The sequence below is a fragment of the Leptodactylus fuscus genome, chromosome 5 (assembly GCF_031893055.1).
Source record: "Leptodactylus fuscus isolate aLepFus1 chromosome 5, aLepFus1.hap2, whole genome shotgun sequence".
Classification (NCBI taxonomy): Eukaryota; Metazoa; Chordata; class Amphibia; order Anura; family Leptodactylidae; genus Leptodactylus; species Leptodactylus fuscus.
In genome coordinates this window covers 13,330,108-13,347,094 of record NC_134269.1, presented here as the reverse complement: position 1 = coordinate 13,347,094, position 16,987 = coordinate 13,330,108, and the positions used below count along the sequence as shown (strand labels likewise).

Sequence of the window (16,987 nt, the reverse complement as noted above, 5' to 3'; positions counted from 1 at the left end):
CTGGCCTTGACTCCAACTCCACGACTACAGATCTCAAGCCCTGGTATTTATCACTGGAGTTCCATTGCTTAGGGTGTCCAGTTATGGTGGGAGGCCCCAGGAGCAGGATTTTTTTCTTCAAGTTTTTTCCCAGTCGAGATTGACATAGTCCATCTACACTATTGGCAGAGAGAGAAAGTGTAAGACAACGGAAGTATTTTCCTTCCCTCTCTTCTACTATGCCGAACAACTCACCTATACGGGACAAGACCCTATAGACAGCCCTGGGTGTATGGCTATCTTCAGTCTGCAGATGGCTTCCCCTCAGTAGCTGTTGGAGCTTTATTTCCGCTCTCTCGTAATTCATCGGTGTTGTCAGATGGAAATATTTTTGTGGTTTTCATGTAACTTATCACTATCAGAGCAGTACCGTGCACCTCCATCTGAAAACATTTACAAGTTTTATGTGATATGACCACATAGCAAACCATAAGCTGTAATATCTGCTCATGTACATTACAGTAAACGTCCCAGAAATAATATATTATTTTTGGTAAATTCTGCTGTGGTATCAACTGCAGTCTCACAACCTCATTGACACCAACTATTCTACTGGAGATCCCTTGTTGCCTAGAGTTGAGAGATCGGGATCGGAAAAGATCGGATCTCAAGCAAGTAAATTTCACAATCACGATCGGGTTCCGATCTCGCTTAAAGAAAGATTGGGAACGGAATTCCGATCTTGATCGCTCAACTTACCTGCACGGAACCGCTGCCGCTTCCTGGAGCTCTGGGTCATTGTTCTTTGTCCTCTCCTATCTCATTCAGATGTCGGCAGAGTGCCGTGTGCGCCCCCGCCTCCCTTGGCTAGTGTTACTGATGCTGGGAGTAGGCGGGGCTTGTTGTGGCTTAGGAGAGTGTGGGCGTGTACTGGGAGGGTAGTCGGGAGTGATGCACTCACATCTCCCCGCCCACACTCTCCAAAGCCACAATAAGCCCCGCCTACTCCCAGCATCAGTAACACCAGCCTGGGAAGCGGGGGCGCGCACGGCGCTCTGCCGACGTCTGAATGAGAGAGGAGGACAAAGCACAACGGGGAGCGGCAGCAGTTCTGTGCAGGTAACCGGACATCAGGGGGGACTAAGTAGCCAGCAGATTTTTTAATCACTACACAGCGTGGAGTCCAATAACTGAAGCCTTCAATTTTTGGACTCCATACTGTGTAGTGAATAGGATCATTTTTAAAATCTGATTTTCGATCATTAAAAAATCCCATTGGCTTGCATTAGGATCGGAATTGAGTTGGAAAATGATCGGAAATCGGATTTTAAAAGCAATCAATCCTGAAATCTCAAGATTGGCTCAACTCTATTATTGCCTTAATTTGTAGCTACTGCAAATTTCCAAGTCCATCTATATCTGAAGTGATCATAGACACATGTGATACCTACTGGAATCATCCAATAGTCAATGGTCAGTTAAAAAGAAAAACTTACCAGTCCCCCTTTTTTTGGAATACTGCCCATGAGAAATATTTGCTGGCGCTGGTATCAAATAATAGAGACTGTCCCAGTGGTGAAATATCCTGTTGGACCAGTAGCCTACAAGTAACAGTGTCATCTGGAGTGAATTCCAAGGATCACGTCTCGTAGTGCCCTTATATAATGGGCTGCAACCACTCAGTGGGAGGAAGACCCAATCTGCTTTTTTTTTTTTACTATGGGGCCCTAAAATCTCTCCATACACCACAGGCACTAACATGATGTCAATAGTGTTCAAGCTTTTGGTGGATGTACTCACACATACACATTGGTGTACATACACATACATACACATTGGTGTACATACTCACACATACACATTGGTGTACATACAGGGCCGGCTTTAGGTTTTTATGGGCCCTTGGGTGACAGAGCCTCAGTGGGCCCCTTGTAAAGGAGGCGGGGGAGTCGAGACACTGTGCGTCGCAGATGAAGCGAGTGACGTCACACAGGAGTGTGGCGTCGCCAACGCCATACCTCCCAATTTTTAAAGAGTAGAAAGAGGGGCAAAATGTGCGGCGCGGTAAATTTAGCTCCACCCACTTTTATGTTGACCCCGCCCATTCTCATTCATTTATCATGTGCTCCCACACAGTATAATCCTCCTACAGTCACCCGTAAATTATATGCCCCTCTCCATCTCTCCCCCAGTTTCATATACACTCTTCCTCTGTCCCAGTTTCATGTCCCCCCCTCCATCTCTGTCCCCAGTTTCATCACGTTCTCCCCCTTCATCTGCCCACGGTTTCATGTCCCCCGTCTCTGCCCCAGTGTCATGCTGTTCCACCCCCCCATCTGCCCAGTGTCATGCCGTTCCCCCCCCCTCCCCTTCATTTGCCCCCCCCCATTTCATTGGGCCCCCTCCATCTCTGTCCCCAGTTTCATGCCGTTCTTTCCCCACTCCCTTCATCTTCCCCAGTGTCATGCTGTTCCCTCCCTCCCTTTCATTTGCCCCCCAGTTTCATGGGCCCCCTTCATTATGTTTCACCTTAATATTTAATGCAAAACAAGCAGTTACATTCACCTTCCATCGTTCCCCCAACGCTCCTCTCTCCGCTCTCTCACTCCATTCACATAGGTGATTAAAGCAGGAGCTGTGAGCTCAGCTCCTACTTTAAAGCTGCGGCCCGGCTTGCGTATTTAGGCGCGATGTGATGACATCATCGCGCCTACACACACAAGCCGGGCCGCAGCTTTAAAGCAGGAGCTGAGCTGTCACAGCTCCTGCTTTAATTGCTTATGTATTCAGCTCATCGCCGTCGGTCGGACGCCGATGAGCTGAAATCGGGACAGGCAAGTGCTGGGGCGGGCAAGTGCCGGGGGGCCCCCAGAGGCTCTGTGGGCCCCGGCACTTGCCCGACTATGCCGTGCGCTGACGCCGGCCCTAGTACATACACATATATACACATTGGTGGGCCCATAAAATGCAAAAAATTATGTAGCCAATTTTAGCATCGCTACACCATGTATACATTTTTTTCCATAAATCTGTAGCTCCGACGAAGAGAACAAACTTTGTAATATACTGTTTGAAGGAAAATGTTCCATGTCTTCACTTATATGCCTCCTCCTGCCACTGATCAAGTCTCTACAATAGAAGTCTATGGAGAGGGGAAGAGGAGGAAAACTCCTCAAAGCAGAGAGGCTGCACTATAGAGAGACAGTTTTCTTCGGAGTTATCAGGAATTGCCATCCAGCCTTCTTCTGCCAGAACTGACCCTTATAAATCTGACAGCTTCACATCTCTGCCTCCTCCTCCCCCTTCCCCTCTCCATAGACTTCACAGTAAACCGATCAGCTTGTATATGGACTGAAATCATTCAGATGTTCAAGCAACTGAATGAAAGGGGCAAGGCTAAAGAATTGGTGATGGTTGCGCATTTTTACGACTTTTCTTTGCATTGCCTCTTTAGGTACAAAAAGTTTCAAAAACTTGCAATAGATTTGTAAGAGAGGTCTAGACTTTACAGAGCACCTCATACAGACGTGTGATGAGGTAACACTTCATGTAGAAGTCGCTGGCAGGAAGCTCTGAAGCATTTGCATTTCTACAGTCGCTCCTTCCTCTGGCAGGCAAGGCGCTCGCTGGTGAGTAACATCTGTGTGTTGTGGTCTATGTGCAGATATAATACTGAGGATGTATATAGCGTATGTGCACCAGCTGAATTCCCAATACCCTGTGCATGACCTGCACCCATGCTCTCTCCAATACCTTGTATTACATGCATGCCTCTACATATGTTTTATGTGTATCTTGCAATTGAGAAGGAAAAAAAATTGCCATTGAGAGTGAGATTTTTGGAGCCCATGACCGTGTGGGCACCTCGCAAGAGGTTGAGGAAGCAGCAGAGGTGCATGAAAGGTTGTCGTGATCAAGTGTCACCCGGAGAGCTCAAAAGGAGAATTTATGGCAAAAGGCGAAGTAGTGCATGTGTAGTGACTAGGAGGGGGGAGAAACCTGTCTGGCGACAGTGTATATTCCCTGGACTCCAGCCGTCTCATCCTTATCTTTCCCCATATATCTGCTGTCAGGGGACACTTTGGAGGTTCCCATATTTGTTAGATGGTTGAACAAAAATTGAGTCGTTGGCCAATCTGTAACTAACATGTATGGGCTGCCTAAGCCTGGACTAACGTATAGACGAAGGGGCCAACACTGACTTCTCCCCCCACCAGTGATGGACTGTAAGCACGGTGAGATGAAATTTATTTTTTGTTTTCATGGTAGGTTTTAGATGCATCAAGGGTTAGATCAAGGCTGAGATCTTGAGACGTCTATTGGTCAGTGTGTCCAGCGTATAGGATATATCCGAGACTTCTCCAGAGTTGTCATTGACTACTTTCTACTGAGGAAATGGTGCATGGTCCAGCTATTTTGTGGTCAGGATTACTGAGATGTTCAGGGGCATTGTCATGTTGTAGGGGTGTTAGGGTTATGATATTATTCACCAGCCGGATCTGCTACAATGAAGGTTCTGTTGGTAATTCTACAATTAGGAGCTCCCCCATACTTTATCCTGCAGATATCAGGTTCTCCTGGAGACATGCCATTTTGGGTTTCCACAAAAATGTCTGGTTCTGTGGCCCCTACCATTCATCCATTCGAGGGCAGAATTGATGTTTCTGGGGGCTCCAGAAATGTTATGTCCGGAACCCCCACAATCAAAGGACCTCCACCTGTCCATCTCCATCCATATCTGGTCTACAACTGGGGCATTTGTTTGACTGGGCTAGGGAACATTGCACTGCCATGGCAGTCAAAGGCAAAAATGAAAGTTCACCAGTTCCACCAGATCAGATCTCATCTCTAGCATGAAGACCCTACTGGAGAGCGTCTTCCAATAATCCGGCTCCTAAGAGCAGCCAGACCCGAACGTCTTACAGAAAAGAACCTTAAGAACTAGAGAATGATGATTATGAAACAGCGAGCTTATCTGACAACATCTGAGGCCGCAGAGGAAATGCTGTAAACCTTATGTTGTCATATGATTTATATCAGGTTATTTTAGCCTGCTGGTGGTGACTGACTGGATGGTACTGACTAGTGGCTACCCACTGTCCAAGGAGACCCCACAATCAGTGGGCCTAGCGGTTAGAGAAGGGGCTTCCCTCCTGGACCTCTATCCCTCCCTCTCCAGCCACTTAAATTTCATTACCAGTACTGACCACAATATATAAGTGGACCTGAGCAGCATCAAAAATAGGGCCACCAAGGAACCTTTATAAGTAATAACCCTCTGTATGTGTTCATGACAACCCCCCATGTGTTCATGGACGAAAGGGAGTGTGTCTATATGTCCGTCTTCTGAGGTTCTTTATGCACTAATTCTGGGGGTTCTAGGCTGATTCGCTCTGTGGGACAAGTGATTGGAACAAGCCCCCAACCCCTGCTCATCTCCACCACCTCCTTCCTCTCCAGTGGTCACAGGGACTTCTTGGCTTTACCATACAGTAGTCTGCCAACTCCTATAGTACTTTGTACTCATGAACATAAAAGTGGAGTAAGGGGGCAGAAAGACACAGTCCAATCACAGGTCCCTGGGTCGGAAACTGGCCCAAAGCCCCTAGGTTCAGCGCATAAAGAACCCTGGAAGAAGTATATGTTGACATACTCCCTGGATAACCTCTTATGGGCCACCATTATACTGGACTAGCAGGATCCCATGTCAGCATGGTCTCCAAGAATCACTCGCTTGTGTAAGCAATGTTCTTCTCCCGGCGCTTCCAAAGTCAAAATCAATGGCTTAAAAATCGTTTACGTTGTACATAGAATGACAAAGTAAAGATAAGATAACACAAAACTAACTTCTTGTTTTTATTTTTCTACCAGGTTCCTTTCAAAAAGACGGAAAGCATCTTATCCTGGGAGTGAAAGCCACTAAAGTCTCCACAAATGACCAACAACAGCAGCTACCCGCTGGTCAAACCAATTCTCTACCTAAGTGGTTACACCATTATTTCATTCTTAGGGCTTATCGTCAACATTATTGCCATTTGGCTGTTCTTTTTCGTGAAAAAGTTGCGGTCGCCTACAATCGTCTACATGAAGAACCTCGCCATCACTGACCTATTACTGGTCTGCACCCTTCCTCTGAAAATCTATTCCTACGCGGTGTCAGCTTCAAACATCAGCCCGAAGGCATTGTTCTGGATGTGTAATGTCACCGGCTCGTTCCTCCTTCTCAACATGTATGGCAGCATTTTCTTATTGACCTGCATTAGTTTTGACCGGTACCTGGCCGTTTGCTTCCCAATCCGATCCCGACATTTCCGTCAAAGGGCTTCCTGGATTTGTGCGGCTGTATGGTTCCTCAACATAATATCCGGCTCTGCCCATTATATAGTGGCAGTGCCTAAGAATGATAGCTATTCTTCTTGTACCGACAATCAGCATCCATATGTTACCCAAAGAGGACCCGCCATAGGGGCTATTGGCTTTGGTTTTTTGGTTCCTCTTGCAGTCATAGTCATCAGCTCTGTGTCCATGTTGAGGTCAATGAAGCAAAGTCAAGTCGTTCAAGAAGGAATTGTCAACAAAGTGAAGGTGATACGCATGTTGGGTACTAATATCACCATCTTCCTTCTCTGCTTCCTTCCCTATCATATGATATTGTTTCTCTACCAATTTGAGAATAACAGTACTCTGGGAGAGGCCTACAATGTCACCTTATTGATAGCCTGTTTCAACACGGTGCTTGACCCCTTCACCTACTACTTCACCACGGAGACCATCAAAAACGTGGTCAAAGAGGAGTTCAAAGCGGGAAAGAAATTTCTGGAGCTATCTGACCAATCTTATGAGAAAAACAGGCCCATTATTTCTTCTTAACAGGCCCCCAAGGACTAAATTATGCCATCAAACGTCTTATTTACGTTACCTAAAATATGAAGTCATGTATGGTTGACCAAGTATAGCTCAAGGTTTGACCTTACATTTGGGACCTAAATACAAGACCATATTGTGGATTAAGAATGGCTTCATGGTCCTTGGCTATAGGACATAGAAAGCTGGGCAATAACTTTGGGAATTTATCGTACGGACAGTGTGGTCGGTGACTAATTTATACTATAACCTTACTTTGGTAGGACGCTCTGGAAGCCTTCCACCAAACACAAAGAACGAATGACTGGGAACTGTACAACTCTTGTGATGTAGCCAAAAAGAGAGAGATATTCAGTTGTAGTTGAGGTTCAAAAATATTCACAAATATTTTCCAAATTGGGAGCCTGTTGGTGGAATTGTATTGTCCACTGGGATCCCAAGCCACTGGTAAGAAGACTACTGTTAGTTATCTACTCTGGTCCTTAGCTGTGTCATGTGACCAATAATAAGATTCTCCAACTGACACAATGTCTTATATGGAAAGAAGTCAATTACCTGATTTATGTCTATGAGAGCCTCAATGTGAGTCTTATAGGAATGAGTAGAGTAACTGACTACCTGTCCCCACACCAAACATTGTAGTTGTAGAGTCAGTGTTGGTCACATGACATAATTTAGGACCAGAAGGGAGTGAATAACTCAAAAATTCAGCCACCGATACGTTTCCCTTCACTACAGTTTACATCATGTTCCCTTCTAATGGGCAAGAGAGTAAAAAAAAAAAATTGGAATGTTACTTTATTTTTTTCTATTACATTTTTAGACCTTATTTATTGTGTTGTCCCGGCTCAGTTTAAGTGACAGGATTTAGGACCCTCAATGTTATTAAGATACGGTACCGGAGTTATGGTCCTGTCTGGTCCTCTTTATCCAAGTGGGACAAGTTTTTTTTTTGTGTAGATTGTAAACCCCTATAGGGGCTTATACATTTTTATTTTCCCTATCAGTATGTCTTTGTAGGATTGGAGAGAACATACAAACTCCTTGCAGATGTTGTTCCTGGTGGGATTCGAACCCAGGATTCCAGCACCGCAAGGCTGCAGTGCTAACCACTGAGCCACCATGTTGCTCCTGTGGAACAACCTTTTGAGACAAAAATGTAATGCCCGACTGACTGATATCGAATGTTTTTTTCTGCCTTTGTCTGGATTGACCATGGTACACTAGGATTCCCTTGTAGTCAACCTTCCCCCTACTGGTTGAACTTGACGGACTGTATCTAAGATAGGCCGTCAGTGTGTGATCAGTGGTGTCCAACGTCCAGCAGAATGAGAGTGCCAGATCACTCTTGGATGAAGGAGATGTATTTCAGGATTGGACACATCTGTAGAGAGGCCAATGGTTAAGAGGCCGGATCATGGTGGTCCACCACCGATCACACATTGAGGGTCTGTCCTAAGGACTATATGAGATTGTAGAGCTGTCGTATGTAGGTTATTTTGTTAATGTATTTTATATGGTGGGAGTGTAAATTATTGTGATGTGATGTTTGTTAAATAAAGAATTTTTTAAAGTGATGGACGAGTCGAGATCTGAGACATTCTCCATTGTTAGACTAAGTGTTAGGAAATAACTGCTGTCCAGACTTCCAGTTTGTCTATCCCACATCTCACACCGCTCCCCCGCATCAGACCGATCACTCACAACTCTCACCAGTCTCATGTGACCAACAGATGTGATGTCACTTCCTGTTATGTGTCCATCAGACGTGTGTTCTAATCCTGCACAACCCCTTTACTTCTCCTTACCATTAATCCACCTCTCCTCTCTGACAATCCTGTCAATGGCTGCCCAACAAATTCAACTCAAGATGTTACTATGACATAACCCGTCCGCTCCATACATCACCGACCAGACCCCACACAATCTCCTATTCTCACAGGTTCCTCCCGTGCTTCCCACTGCTCTGGAATTCACTACCATGACACATAAGACTGCACGACACTGCCATATGAGTAACTGTGACCCACCATTGCGTCCACCTACCTCCCCATATTGATCGTAAGACTGCAGACAGGGTTCTCTTTCCTACATATATCTTGGACCATATGTACTTCTCTAGCAATCTGCGCATTTCTCTTTTACAATCGTCATATTATACTATATATTCTCAGGTCTTTATATCGCTATACTGAACTTTCTTTATATGGTGTTTTTATTTTTCTTTCGACTTATGTTTTCATGCTGCATATGTACATGTAGAAACCACACGTAGGTCTTCAGAGAAGCCATGGTTTGTGTTCTGTATGTGTAGGTGGGTTTGTTACTGAGTTAAGACTGTGAGAATAGATAACCCACATACAATCGGCTTTGACTTTGTCAGTTCTCAACTCCATCCCCTTAAAGTCTGGTTTCCTGACACTACACATTACAGAAACTGCCCTGACAACTATCTCCAATGACTTCCTGCATCTAATGCTTATTGGTTATTCCCTCCCGTTTCCTACTAATCCTCCACACCTTGCTGTTGGGTTTCACAGCTCTAGAAAACCTACCCATAGATATAGCTTTCAATACAATCTCTATAGTGATGACACCTGGCTCTATACCTCATCCTGTGACATCACTACTGCATACCTCACAACCGTCCCGATTTCCGCGGGACATTCACGATTTGGGTGACATGTCCCGTGGTCCCGGTTGGAGGGAGGTATGTCCTGATTTCAACTCAGATCTGCATCCAGAGGACGCAGATCTGAGTTGAACACATATGCGGCTGAAGCAAGGAGCTGACACAGGTCAGCTCCTCGCTTCGCCGCTGCGCGCCTCTCTCGCTGACACATATGCGGCTGAAGCGAGGAGCTGACCTATGTCAGCTCCTCGCTTCGCCGCTGACGCCGCCTACTGGCTTGTAGATGCGATGTGATGATCGCATCTACAAGCCAGTAGCCAGCGGCAGCGGCAAAGCGAGGAGCTGACACAGGTCAGCTCCTCCCTTCAGCCGCATATGTGTCAGCGAGAGAGGCGTGCAGAGAGCAGCGAGGGAGCGGAGGAGAAGGTAAGTGTAATGTGGAGGTGGAACGTGAAACTGGGGGCAGAGATGGAGAGGACGGCATGACACAGGGGACAGAGATGGAGAGGACTGCATGACACTGGGGGCAGATGGAAGGGACGGCATGACACTGAGGGCAGAGATGGAGAGGACGGCATGACACTGGGGGCAGAGATGGAGAGGACGGCATGACACTGGGGGCAGAGATGTGGGGACATGAATCTGGGGGCAGAGATGGAGAGGACATGAATCTGGAGGTAGAGATGGAGGACATGAATCTGGGGGCAGAGATAGAGGGACATGAATCTGGGGGCAGAGATGGAGGGGACATGAATCTGGAAGCAGAGATGGGGGACATGAATCTGGAAGCAGAGATGGGGGACATGAATCTGGGGGAAGAGATGGGGGGACATGAATCTGAGGGCAGAGATGGAGGAGACATGAATCTGAGGGCAGAGATGGAGGAGACATGAATCTGGGGGCAGAGATGGGGGGAAATGAATCTGGGGGCAGAGATGGGGGGACATGAATCTGAGGGCAGAGATGGAGGAGACATGAATCTGAGGGCAGAGATGGAGGAGACATGAATCTGGGGCAGAGATGGGGGGACATGAATCTGGGGGCAGAGATGGAGGAGACATGAATCTGGGGGCAGAGATGGAGGGACATGAATCTGGGGGCAGAGATGGAGGGGACATGAATCTGGGGGCAGAGATGTGGGGACATGAATCTGGGGGCAGAGATGGAGGGGGGACATGAAACTGGGGCAGATGAAGGGTGTATATGGAACTGGGGGAGAGATAGAGGGGGCATATAATTTACAGGTGACTGTAGGAGGATTATACTGTGTGCGGGCACATGAAAAATTAATGAGTGGGCGGAGTCAATAGAAAAGTGGGCGGGGCTAAATTTGCTGCGGTGCCCTATGCGCGCCGCACATTTTGTCCCTCTTTCGGTTCTTCAAAAGTTGGGAGGTATGCTACTGTACTACTACAGAACACCAGTGACTGTCTCTCTGATAACATCTTACCATCTCTTTATCTGGAACTGAATCTTTCACAAAATGAATTTCTTGTTTCCATCATCTACTAACCCACCTTAACCTGATATTTCCATTTCAGTTTGTGGTTTTCTCCAGAACGCCTAAGCAGCATGCCCACTACCATGGGGATAATATAGGGGACTCAGACCTGTCCTTATCTCCTATACTAAATCACATACACACTCATGTCACAGAATCTGCCCATTTCCTACTGAAACCTCAAAAACATTATTACTGCCCCCTATGTACAAGAATATATCTAGAGACTTTTTCAAAAATGAAATACGTTCCGTGCTCCAAAAATCCTTTTTGTTTAAGACATAGCTTTTATTTTAACAGAAAATTAAAAACTAGTACACATAGACGAGTACATAGTGTGAAAAAAGACAGAATAGAAAAACGTGATTAAAAGGGTCGCTCATGGCTGGCACGTTTCGGGATTAAATCGCAATCCCTTCCTCAGAGCAAATTGGATGTACATGCCTCCTATGCACAACAATATAATAGAAGATCATGCGCTTATACTATTATCGTCTGTATGTGACACTAATGTACAGGACTTTCTCTTTCCTTTTCCACTCTGCTGATAAGATGAGGACATCTAGTGGAGAAGTCCAGGCACAGACATGTGACAGTCAAGCCATACCTGATGATACACCTAATAACTAGAGATGAGCGAGTAGTGTTCGATCAAGTAGGTATTGGATCGAATACTACGGTATTCAAAATACTCGTACTCGATCGAGTACCACTCGCTATTCTAATGGAAAAGTTTGATGCAGAACCAGCATTGATTGGCTGAATGCTATACAGTCGGCCAATCAACGCTGGTTCTTCTCCTACCTTTAGAAGTCTTCTCCGCGCAGCTTCCCCGCGGTGTCTTCCGGCTCTTCATTCACTCTGCCAGGCATCAGGCCTAGGCAGAGCCGACTGCGCATATCCGCTTGTAGTGCCCGATGCCTGGCAGAGTGAATTCAGAGCCGGAAGATGCCGCTGCATGGAGAAGACTTCTCGGAGGATCCAGCCCGACCCTCACTCGTGGACTTGGTAAGTATAATTTGATCAAACGTTGCCTACCCCTGAAATGAGCATTTTCCCCCCATAGACTATAATAGGGTTCGATATTCAATTTGAGTAGTCGAATATTGAGGGGCTACTCGAAACGAATATCGAGCCTCGAAACATTTTACTGTTCTCTCATCTCTACTAATAACCTATGTTCTAGGTGTTGGTTCTGAAGAGGAAGATCTATAGAGGGCTGAAGTTCTGTCTTTTCTATCATGGCTTAAAGACAAATTATCCACAACATCAAGTAAAATCTGCACAAATTTTTTTTAATAAAATAAAAAATTAGAAACCTTAAACATCAGCCAAAAATTCCTCATTGTCCTAACCCTCTGACTCCTGAAACTTCATTGTCTCATTGTATTTTTCTAGTTGATGACCCGGATTAGATTCTTCTTACAATATAAAGCAGTGATAGTTACCACGGCGTCTGATCAAGAGCCCGAAGATCAAAAAAATAGAAACTAAATTCCTATTTTCCAGCTACCAGGGATAAAGCTTTCCCCGACCATTATGTCCTTATGGAATGATTCACGTAAGAAGCCAGGGGAATGGTTTAAACCTGGAGCAAGACTTGAATCTGTCTAAGATTGCCCCTCAATGTGTGAATGAATGGGATTTATTTCCCGTTGGACTTTCCAGAATTCGCGTTCCCATGTGGATCCCAATGACGGAGCCGAACGCCATTTTGAACCTTACATTACTCAATTCACCAAAGATCTGAGAAATGGCGGAGGGGAAATCCAGAAAACCTCATGAAAATGCTGCAGAACTTTTATATACGTGATGCTTGATGTAAAAAAAGACTCCTCTAAAGCCATGGCCACCCCCGATTCAGACAGAGGAGTTCTGATGCCAAGCTATTAATTAATTATTATTATTATTATTATTAAGCTACCTTCACACCCAGTAATAGAGGCCAAGCCTTTTTACTTTGTTTGGGTCACAGACTTCCTCAAACAGTTGGATTCTTCTACAATAAACAGGCTATTCTCTTAGAATTCCACAATTTTCCTCCACATACTTAGTCAAGCCAGTCTATTTCTGCTACAGCTGGTCCGAGTCCCACATTTGGGTAGGTATATATCGCTATATTGTAAAAAATGAGTTTGTGTGTCTGTTCTTCATGCGCGACTAAACAATTGGATCAATCTTCACCAAATTTGGCACACAGATACAAGAGGTGTCCGGGAAAGTTTTAGACCAGACCTCAACTCTCTCAGATGTACCATTCTGGAGAAACAGTATTCCTAAAACAATGGACAACATTAGCCAATACAAATCTGCAAGTCTTTCACTCATATTCCAACTGCCATACAGATGGTCACTCCACATGTACAATCCAACACTGATATCTAAACGGAGATATACACAGAGGATTAGATACGCAGCTCTACACACAGTACCACACACCGGAGGATTAGATACACAGCTTTGCACACAGTACCACACGCCAGAGGATTAGATACACAACTTTGCACACAGTACCACAGACAAAAGGCTTTTACCACCACATTTTCTCACATGTCCCCCCAGATATTTCAGACAGACTCAGGGTAAGATTTCTGAAGACTTTAAGACTCCACAGCTCAGGCTATCGTAGAACACAATCAGTAACCACCATGTTATCTACAGCAAGACACAAACTAACTTACCTTAAATAGCTTCCCCCTGGTGTCGCTGCATCCTTTGCTGTACCTGCCCATCCACCTGCTGTCTTCCCTTGGTTGGTCCAGATGCCACCTCCAAGATGGTGGTAACAACTTCTGTTCCACCCTTGCCCGGTGCCAAAAGCTCAAATTATGTCACTTCTGATACGTGCAGGACTTAACACTTCAAGAGAACCCAGAATCAAGGGAGCAGTGCATTTTGTATGTCACTTGTGTGTCCATAAGCATCATGTGTATCATTTTGGATATCAGTAACCACCTGTGATTAATGTATACCTGGAGTAAAGCTGTGTAAATTTAACCTTGTGTAAGTGTCATCCACAACACCTTGCCACTTTGGAGCTGACATACAGCAGTGAAGAAAAATGGCTGGGTTATTATAGAAACCTGGAGTAAAACTTTAATGTGTGGTACTTTGTGCAGAGCTGCATATCTAATCCTCTAGCGTGTGGTATGTGGATTGTGCATGTGGAGTGACAGTGTGTATGGCAGTTGAAATATGAGTGAAAGACTTGCAGGTTTGTATTAGCTAATGGAAGGGGGGGGGGTCAGTGTATTGGGAATGCTGTATCTCACCAACTGTACTTCTGAGCAAGTTGTGGCCTCATCTTAAACCTTCCCGGACACCTGAAGTATCTGTGTGCCGAATTTGGTGAAGATCGGTCCGGTTGTTTGGTCGCGCATAAAGAACAGACAGACATAAGACCTTCTGTGGTCGTACATTTGTTTGACCACAGTGTAGAGAACAAAGAAAAAGTTTCATGGTTCTTCTCTGCCCCAGCACTGCCAATCTCTCATACCAGTTGTTTACTTGTGGAGTTCATAGTGATGATGTCAGACCCATCAGTGACATCATTACTGTGGTCAGTGATTGGATGTCAGGATCAGGTGATCGCATGCTACAGCTAGTTGGAGTTGTATTTAACATTGGCAGTGCTGGAACAGAAGAAGCCTTACCTAATCCTCTGGAATTTCTCAGACCTATATAAAGGGTAAAGAATAGAAGACGCCAATGATTGTAAGAGAAAACAGATTTATTACAAAATAAAAATAACTAAAAACTTCATGAAAATCCAAGAAATGCCCTTATTATAGTTCTGATGGAACATTCTAGGTAGATCATGTCCATGTCCTCTAGGGTCTTCACTTCTAGAGATGGCCTTCACCTTAGATCCTTCATATTTTCCAGGAATCTCCTGGTTCTGAAAGTCTTGGTCTTCGATTCTGGAGTCAAACTTGTAAAAATATGCTAAAAATAAAAGTTTCTGTTGTCCCCTCAGAAGATAGAGAAATCTCAAAGGTCTGATAAAAATCAGTCTGATCAGATGCCTGAAAACTACAAGATGGTAAATCTCTTCTTAAAGGATGTCTTGGTCTTCGGTTTTGGAGTCAAACTTGTAAAAATCTGCAAAAAAAAAAAAAAAGTTATAATTTGATGACTTATGTGATTTAAGAAATGTCTGACAGTGAAACACACCCCTTATATTCCTGATGAACATTTTAGTAGATCCTGTACACAGAATCTAAACAAGAGAGTTAGTGTTACGGATTCTTACTGCGGAAGGGTTTACATTAAGAATTGTGATCGGCCTGTCTGATAAGATGCGTCTTTAGTTTGCGTTTGAAACTGTAGAAATTGGGAGTTAATCTGATTGTCCGGGGTAGAGCATTCCAGAGAAGTGGTGCAACTTGGGAGAAGTCTTGTATACGAGCGTGGGAGGTTCTGATACTAGAGGATGTGAGTGTTAGGTCATTGAGTGAGCGGAGAACACGGGTTGGGCGGTAGACAGATGAGGAAGGAAATGTAGGGAGGTGTTCTGTATCAACATAGCGGTGATGTGACAGGATGACGTATATAATTAGGCGTCGTTGGCATAAAAGTGGTACCAATGCCAAATCTGATATTTGTCCAATAGGGGCAGTGTAGAGAAAAGAGGGGGCCTAGGACTGAGCCCTGAGGAATCACAACAGCAAGGGAAAGAAAGTTTGCAAGTGATACGCTGAAAGTGTGGTCTGAGAGAAGAGAACCAGGAGAGCACAGTGTCCTTGAGGCTGACTGAGCGGAGCATAGTGAGGAGGAGATGATGGTCAACAGTGTCAAATGCTACTGAGATTAAACCAAGCATTCCAATATTTAGGAGATTAAAAGGTTAGAGACGGGTCGATAGTTAGCACAGGACGGATCCAGGGAGAATTTTTTCTATAGCGGGGTTAGGAAAAGAGATGTTACATATTTTAGTAAGGCAAGTAATGACAGCAGGCGACAGATTGGAGAAGGTGTGAGGGGAAGGGATCACTACTGCAGGTCATAGGGCGAGATGAAGAAAGTAGCCGGGAGACTTCCTCTTCTGTATTAGGTAAGATACGGATAAGAATAGTGGGACCTCTGGAGCAGCACAGTGGCCCAGTGGTTAGCACTGCAGCCTTGCAGCACTGGAGTCCTGGGTTCAAGTCCTGCCAAGGACAACATATGCAAGGAGTTTGCATGTTCTCCCTATGTTTGTGTGGATTTCCTCCCATACATACTGATAGGGAAAAACGTAGCTTGTGAGAACCATATAGGGCTCACAAGCTACATAAAAAAAAAACAAGGATAATGTGCACGGTGGTAGAGATGGAGGGATGTTCTGCATAAGAACAATTGCTAGGACTGTCAGTGATACTGCTGCTCTATGATGCCATATGTAGACATTTGCTGTTCTAAGTTTACTGGGAGTTCTTCCATTGCACTTAGGTGAAGATTTACAACTGCATTAAAAGTGCCCTCTGCATTGGGAATGCTTCCACCATGAGTGGAGTCTACCTTTATAGGGAAGCCAAGCCTCATAACCAGGCCTAATTAGGTTGTCAGTAGGGTTGAGCGATCATGTTCGGGAAAAAAAAAAAAAAAAAAAAAAAATCGGATTCCGATCGGCGATCAAGAAAATTTCACGATCGTGATCGGAATTCCAAATACGATCTTTTTAGGTGGGATCGAGATCGGTAGTATTTCCCACAATGCCTTCACACTGAGTATATAGTGTATACTCCGTGTGAAGGCTCCGCTGCGGTTCCATAGGAATGAATGGAAGCAGCCGGCACACAGCCTTAACCCCATGCGCGCCGTCTGCCTCCATTCATTCTAATGGGAGACTAAAGTAACATCTCTAGTAGCTACTTACCTCCAGAGATGACTGCGCCGGTGTTCTTCGCCTCGCTGCCGCTCCAGCTGCAGTCTTCTTTGCCTCGCTGCCCCCTGCCTCCCAGGTTAGGAGAGTGTGGGCAGGTTAGGAGAGTGTGGGCAGGTACAGGGCGGGGAGACGTGACGTCTTCTAT

The 16,987-nt window shown here is 45.2% G+C and overlaps 1 protein-coding gene across 1 annotated transcript; it reads left to right on the top strand.

The window, feature by feature from the left end:
* Positions 1–5,913: 5,913 nt before the first annotated feature.
* On the top strand, positions 5,914–6,849 carry LOC142204701 (lysophosphatidic acid receptor 4-like). Its single transcript, XM_075276008.1, has one exon. It carries the CDS (start codon positions 5,914–5,916, stop codon positions 6,847–6,849), a length of 936 nt encoding a protein of 311 aa, XP_075132109.1.
* Positions 6,850–16,987: the final 10,138 nt, after the last annotated feature.